Here is an 8,154-nt window from a genome sequence, read left to right as displayed (position 1 = left end):
CCCTTTATTCACTTTAGTCATTTTTCCTAATTACTCTTAATTAAGCTAAATTCACCTAATTAGAACCTATTTAGGCACACCACTAGTCTCATAAATATTTTTAATAATTAATTACGAACCCATTTCACTAAGACGGAGGCCTGATATTGTACTTTTCTGATGCCTGTGAATTTTAGGTCATTACAACACCATTCTGGATTAAATATTTAACGGCCGTTAGAGTGAAAATTTGCAGAAGGTAAGTTTTGTATAGGTATTTTTATGAGAAATGCATTTGCTAACTACAAAGGACATAAAACCCGTAATAAGTAGTAAATTCTGTAATCCGCTTATAAAGTCTTTTGTGTGTAAGATGATCAAGTCTGAAGTTGGCGTATAAGTATGCCGTGACATTGGAAAAGTATCCGCCGAAGATAGAAAGGAAATCCAAAATATTCAGAATAAGGAAATCAACAACAAATGCTTTAAGGTAATCTAATCAAAACTCACTAAGTTCATTTGAACTTACAAGTGTTTGTCTTGTTGTAGGTTCTATTTGAGTAGGAGGGACCAAACCAGGATTGTGCCAAGTTATCTATTTGAGTTACGATTTTATGCATATAGAGGGCACAATATGGCCATGGTGTTTAGTACTCTATGCTATGTAGAGTTTGTCTTTATCAAACTTTTAAGTTGTAATGTCTTATATTACTTTTAAAAGTATGATGTATTCTTAGATATTTTCTTTATTTATTTTGTTTTGAAGACACTTAATAAAATAATAAGAAGTATGTTGAAAAAGGGTTATACACCAATTGTTTTAAATTTTTGTTAAGTGTTTATGTGTTGTAACATCCAATATCCAGACTTGGTGATTTGGGTCGAGTAGAGGGTGTTACAAACTATTTATGAAAATCATATGCCAGTGAGCTGACCCTAAGTACAAGTAAAATTCCTTGCGAGTTGTTCTAATGTAAGAGGTACGCCATTGGGCGGATGGGGCTAATGCATGTATTACAGCAAAGCGTGGTTCACGCCAATATGTACGTTTTATCCTTGTGTGCTACATGATTGCGCAAGATTACCTATATGAGAACGATGCCTAGCACTCACATTCGTCTAGATTACAAATAAGATAGTGTGGATTAATTCTAGATCTTCCACTATGACAAATCTATTATTTCACAATCTTCAAAATGTACATGTCATGGGGTAGAATAAGTTACTAATGGTAGTGAAAGTTATTTGACGGATCAAATCCCTCATTTGTTTAATTAGTAAGGAAATTTCAAGGACAAAATTTCTCTTTAAGGTGGGTATGTTGTCACATCCGATTTTTTGAGAAAAACTTGGCCATATGGAACGGCGAACCCTAAATTATTTTATATGTTTTAGTTAGATCCTATGGCGTCCTGTGTGTATCGAGTTGAAAATAATTTTGGGGATAAATTGGGCATTAATAATTATTTCAATTTTTTTGAGGGATCTGTTGAGAAATAATGGCATTTTTTTGATATTTTGTTTTAATTTGGGTTAGTGCTTGTATCGAAAGGTTGGAACGGTCAATAAGAGAATGACTATATAAGGGGGGAAAGAAAGAAAATGGGGTCATCATCTTTCTTTCTTCAACCGAAGCACAAAAGAGAAAAATGTAGAAACCATTTCTGAGCTTCAACAATTGGCCTTTGCAGAAGAAGTGAGGGAGTCAAGCTGCATGTTGGAAAAAAAAATATGTAGCAAAATAGCTTAATCAAAGGCGAATTTGAGAACTGGTAATGTTCTTATTCTTTTCTATGTCTTTTGATTTTGAAAGAAAGTAATGAACGACGGACATCCAACTAAATGTTGGTTGTGGATTGTAAGGAAATAAGCATGTTAAGTAGAGAGTATACTTTACATGTTTTTAGAATCCGATTGTCTTACTCATAAATGTCTTACGATCGATTTTATATGATTAAGGGGACGGAGATGGACCTAACAACAAGGGGAAAGTCAAGCTAGTAGGTGATACATCCTTGAGGTGTTTTGTCGATGAGCTCCTAAACTTAAATCTTCAGTGTTTGTCTTACATGTCTTTATACTATGATGTTTAGGTTGTGTATTATGTTTATAAGAAAGCGTTTCCTTGTCTTGGAAAAGTTGCCATAGCCGCAGATGTGTGTTACAAGATAAGGTGCATGTTGGTTATGAGCTTAATTGATGGAATTAATAATTTGTTTGATGGGAACAATGTTATGTGTATGAAGATTTCTAATTTGTCTACCAGTTACTCTGCATATCTAATGTTTTGGGTGAGATTTCTATTGTAATGTTGATGCATGTTGAGTTGGTGTACAAAAGTGTGCCTAGATGTAAGCATAAGTTTGTTGTATTGATGAATAGTTTTTGGGAAAATCACTATTGATTACGATATATTGTTGAATGTTTGATATGTGATATTTTGATTAAAATAAATTATATGCGAAGTATGGGAGTATGGAGGGATGTAATAATGGATGAATATTTAAATTTTCTTTATATATTCTTTAGATTTTTTTTTAAAATATTATAATTTTTTAAAAATATAAAATTTGAAAACTTATAAATATTTAAATATTAAAAAATATTTTTTATTTTTTAATTTTATTTGTAATTTTTGTTGATAGAGACTAATTTGCTTATTCTCAAAATTGATAGGGACCAAAAAGTTATTTACACCAGTATGTTATTTGAATTATTTAACTTATTTGAATTGTAAATTTCGAATCGACTTAAACTCTAATTACTTATTCTAGTTGACTCGAAAAAGTTGAATAACTTGATTCGATTAACTCGAAATTTGATTTTTTTTATTTGTTTTAATCAAATCAAGTTTTGCTCGCTCTTAAATACATCGACAAAATATAAATTATAAAAATAGAGTATTTTATAGAACTATTCTAATCTTAGTATATTTTTTCAAGTTAGTCTAAAAATTTAAATTTAATAAATTTTATTAAAGTTAGTCTAAAAATCTTTTGAAGTTAATAGTAATTTTATTAAATTTAAAAGGAAGATTTATAAGTATATAATAATTGAAGATTGCATTTAAAAATAAAGTTTAATTGTTTTACTAAATATTATTCACATTAAAAAAAACCCAAATTACGCACCCAAGTCCCAACCCTTTCCCTAAACAGCACTTCGCAACCCAAAATTTACACTTCTTCTGCTACTGCCGCTGCCATTTCTGCTTTCAAGATATGGGTAAGCTTCCTTCTTCTTTTATTCTTCGTTCGGTTGTTAATGCTGGAAGCCATCTTTCTAATTTCCACTCTTTTTCTTCTTCTTCTAACACCATTGCTACCTACATCGAAGGCCTAAGTAAGAAACCCATGTCCATGCCTGTTAGAGGAAAGGGAAAAAGAGACCACCGCTTCGATAATGTTGATCATGCTTTGAGTTTGTTCAATAAGATGATTGAAAAGTACCCAAAGCCTTCAATTGTGGAATTCAATAAATTATTAGGAGCCATTGTTAAGATGAAACATTATGCCATTGTTGTTTCTAAGTATAGACAGATCGAATTATTGGGAGTTTCCCATAATGTTTATTCTATGAACATCTTGATTAATTGCTTTTGTCAATTAGGTCGAATTGATTTTGGGTTTTCTGTTTTGGGGAAAATGCTGAAGTTAGGTGTTGAGCCTAGTGCTGTAACTTTTTCAACTTTGATAAATGGGCTTTGTAATCAAAGTAAGATTTCTGAGGCTGTTTGTATGTTCGATGAAATGACTGAAAAAGGGTATCAACCTCATTTGATTGTTTACAATACAGTTCTTAAGGGGTTGTCTAAGACCGGCAATACTGATAGAGCTGTTAGGTTTCTAAGGTTGATGGAAAGCAGAGGTTTTGAACCTAATATTGTAGCATATAACACTGTCATTGACTGCCTTTGTAAGAACGGTTTGTTACAGGAGGCTCTCAATCTCTTATCTGAAATGAAGGTTAAGGGCATTAGACCAAATATCATTACTTATAACTGCTTAATTCATGGTATGTGTAATTCAGGCCAGCAGCAGGAGGCAACAAGGCTCTTGAATGAAATGGTGGATAACAATATTATTGTCACGTATAATACATTGGTTGATGCTCTTTGCAAGGAAGGAACAATTTCTAAAGCTGTAGAGATCGTTGACACAATAAGAAAGCAAGGCATTGAGCCTGATGTTGTCACGTATAGTACATTGGTTGATGCGCATTGCAAGGAAGGGATGGTCTCTGAAGCTGAGGATATTGTTGATGCAATGATAAAGCGAGGCATTGAGCCTAATGTTGTTACCTATAGTGCATTAGTTAATGGTCATTGCTTGCAGAATGAAATGGATAAAGCTAGAAGAGTTTTCAACTTGATGATTGAGAAGGGTTGTGCACCTAATATAGTTACTTACAGCACCGTGATCAATGGATATTGCAAAGGTAAGAGGTTAGATGAAGCAATGGAACTCTTTCATGAAATATCTCAAAAGGGACCAATCCCGAATATTTTCACATACAACACTCTCCTGCAAAGTATGTTTCAGTTAGGGAAAGTTTCAACTGCATGTGAACTTTTTAGAAAGATGCTTGCTTCTGGACAAGTTCCAGACATAGCAACCTGTTTGATTTTGCCGGATGGTTTATGCAAAACAGGTCATATCAAAGAGGCATTGAAACTTTTTCAAGCAATGCAAAACAGTGGGTTGGAACTTGATATTGTCCCGTATACTATACTAATTGATGGGTTTTGTAAAGCTGGGCATATCGAAGTTGCCAAGGAATTATTTCATCAACTCTCAGACAATGGCTTAAAACCAGATGTTTACACATATTGTATAATGATTAATGGACTGTGTAAAGAGGGATTGCCAGATGAAGCATATAGGTTGTTTGGGAGCATGGGAGATAATGACTGTTTGCCTAATAGCTGCTGTTATAATGTAATGATTCGGGGGTTCCTTCGCAACAGCTATACCTCAAAGGCAACACAACTTCTTACGGAAATGGTTGGTAAGGGCTTTTCTGCAGATATATTCACTGCCACCTTATTTATGGAACTTATCATATACTCTAACAAATCAATCTTGCTCTGAAAATTTTCACAAATTGTGTAAAGATCATCACTTGCAATGTGAATCAGTTGTACATAACCATTGCAGAGTGATAAAAGATTGTGGAAACTAGAATGAGTTTTAGTGTCTATTTTCAATATTGTTGATTTTGATCTGACTTGTGTAGCTTGTTGAACTTGATCTTAGCAACTTCTTGATCTTTTTGGTGGTGATGTTAAGAAATTAGGGGAAAACCAATATTGCTTGCGAATGTTAAAGCAGGGGCATTTGTACGAACAACTAAACATGAGTTGAGAATAAAAGGAATTGAAATAAATATTAAGGTGATTTAATGGCATTGATCTACGTGTGTTGAGTAATAAAGGGTTGAATGTTTATATAAATTTTTATTTATATTTTTTAAGTCATTTAGTAAAAATATTTATTAGAAATTTTATTAAATATTTGGTGAAATGATTATTAGAAATATTTAGTTTCCTTTACTAATTTTATCTATCAAAATAAAATAAACCACATCACTTCTTTTCTTTAATCTTCTAATATTTTTCCTTTTCTTCTCTTTCTTTCTTCATAGTTATTACCTAGGGTTAGGATTTGATATTTGCTTTGATCCCACTAAAAAAAAACATCTTGGTTTTTGTAGGGACCTAAAATTTACATTGGTGCTAGTCGAGGCGATTATTGAAAATTTAAAAACGGAGTCTCTATTTTATTTTTTTTTAAAAGAGGAATCGTCACCGATATCTTTTTTTTAGATGTGATTGAACACCTAATAAATTCTCTTTTTAAAAGAAAACTTTTTTTTATTTTCTTTAAAAAAGATTTAATTTTAAGTTTGCGTCGAAATCTAGAGAAAATTAGAGTCTGGGAGTTGGTTACGCACGAGATAGCTATTAGCACCCTCGCGGCGCCCAAAATTAGTATCTTGTTAAACATTTGTTGTCTTAATTTTTAAAAATACGAGTTCAATCTAATATTTAATCGTGATACAATATCTAATCTCATCGCTATCGCTATTTTTACAGTAATCATAGGTGAATGCACCACTCATCCAAACCTACTCTTAGTTTTATTAGCATGCTCATTATTGTTAATACAGGAGGACGTGGGTTCAAGTGTGCTGAAGTGCATTATTCTCTTATTTATGGGTTGAAAAGAGGTTATGGGTAATTCTAGATAAAACTAATCAATTAAGATAATGAGATATAATCATAACTTATAATGAGATTATTCAAAAAATAATCAATTAAGATAAATTTAATCAACCAATTACGACAAAACTTCCTATTAATCTCATGGATGAAAACTTAAAATTCAATATATTTTTTCTATAAATATATATATTAAAAAATTCAACAATATTTTCAATAAAATAATATTCATCCCATCCAAAGGTATTTACACATGTTTTCAAAATTTGATCAAACTGATTGGATAGAAAATTAATCAATCTTATAAAGGATGGACCAGTTGATCTATAAATCAATTGAACCAACAATAAAGTCAAATTAAAAACCGATTGAACCGGAAATTGAACGGTTGTCTATTCTTTAAATAATTTTTATATGCTAACAATTTGTTTTACTTATATTTGAACATATTTTTGTATTCGTATTATTTTCATGTTGTATGTAAAAAAATGTTTTTACTGACTAAGTTTTTCATGTTCTCTTCACAACTCTAATACAAACACATGAATAATTAATACGAGAAACACTAACACATGCATATGCGTGTGAAAACCATGAATTTAGATAACATGTATACATTTAAAAATAAGTTACAAAAACAATGAAACATAATATTTGAATCTAATTAGTCATAATAACATATGAAATATGTACGATACTACAATTGAAGAAAATAATAAATTGTGCATATTAAAATAAAAATGTACAAAATATATTAAAATGAATCTTTGGTTGAGTAGTAAATATAAGATTTTACCAATTTAATTTATGTGGATTCAAATCCCACCATATACATATTTTTATTGATTTTTATTAAAATAAAAAGACTAAAATACATTCGAATAATATAACTTATTTTAATTATAAAAAAAATATTTCTGTAATTTCCTTAACTCTGTTGGTGCTAGAGGCGAATCCAGGGGGCTGGCAGGGGCCGCGGCCCCCCTAAAATGGAAATTTGTTGTTTTGGCACTTTAAAAAATTTTAAAATTTTAAATTAGTAAAGGTAAAATTGCACTTTGGCGCCCTCTAAAATTATGAAAATTTAAATTAATTCTTTAAAAATGATAAGATATAGACCATTAAAAATTAAAATTTCATTTCGGTCCCCCCCAAAAATTTTCTAGCTTCACCCCTAGTTGGTGCCCAATAATTATTATACTATTTTCACTGGACACAAATAAGCTTATTATTCTGAGAATGTGTTTTGGACTAATTAATCAAAACCCACCAAAAAAGTGATGATTGGAATTCAAATATATAAAAAAAATATCACTAAGACCCCTTTATTTTCATAATGTATCAATCAAACTTGTGATGTCTAATTGAGTATAAAAAATGTTAATTTAACCAAGAGCTAGGTTTGGGCCGCTATCCGAACCAATCACTGAACCTAAAAATGTTTAATTTTGACCCATGCCTAATCAACCCGGATTATTGTTTATTCAATGATGAATATAGGCAAAGTGATAATAAATTTACATTTTAATACTATTCAGTGCGTGTTTAATTCTTAGATTTGTAATTTATAATTGTTTCTGTTTGAAGATGATATAAAATTATGAAAGGATAAAAGTATCGTCATAGTAATATCAATTATAATTTTAAAAAATAGATATCATCTGTAGTTTCATAACTGAGTTGATATATAAATATTAGATTGGATAAAGTTTTATTTCAAAAAATAAAATGATCTTACTGGTCAATCCGAACAAAACCCAAACTGGATTAAAGTTAAAAATAAACATCTTTATTGATAAAACCAACCTCACTCTTTTCTAATTTTGTCAAATTAAACAAAATCATATCATCACGTGAGTTGGATGCATTAAGATGACACAATTGGGAATCTTATAAAGCTCTTTCAATGTTCAAAAAATATATAATAAAAACAATAATGGATGAATTTTTTAAAC

The 8,154-nt window shown here is 30.6% G+C and overlaps 1 protein-coding gene across 2 annotated transcripts; it reads left to right on the top strand.

Annotated features, from left to right (window-relative positions):
* The first annotated feature begins 3,096 nt into the window (after positions 1–3,096).
* On the top strand, positions 3,097–5,380 carry LOC107903644 (pentatricopeptide repeat-containing protein At1g62930, chloroplastic). 2 transcript variants are annotated; one of them, XM_016829749.2, is made up of 2 exons: positions 3,097–3,204; positions 3,316–5,380. In XM_016829749.2, the coding sequence occupies exons 1-2, from the start codon at positions 3,201–3,203 to the stop codon at positions 5,067–5,069; spliced, it is 1,758 nt and encodes a 585-aa protein (XP_016685238.2). In that variant the 5' UTR covers positions 3,097–3,200; the 3' UTR covers positions 5,070–5,380. The 2 variants fall into 2 exon arrangements, with proteins under 2 accessions (XP_016685238.2, XP_016685239.2); XM_016829750.2 differs by having other exon boundaries at positions 3,099–4,416; positions 4,630–5,380.
* The last annotated feature ends 2,774 nt before the right edge of the window (positions 5,381–8,154 follow it).

Source organism: Gossypium hirsutum, chromosome D05, assembly GCF_007990345.1.
Source record: "Gossypium hirsutum isolate 1008001.06 chromosome D05, Gossypium_hirsutum_v2.1, whole genome shotgun sequence".
Taxonomy (NCBI): domain Eukaryota; kingdom Viridiplantae; phylum Streptophyta; class Magnoliopsida; order Malvales; family Malvaceae; genus Gossypium; species Gossypium hirsutum.
This window is presented reverse-complemented; position numbering and strand designations above follow the sequence as displayed.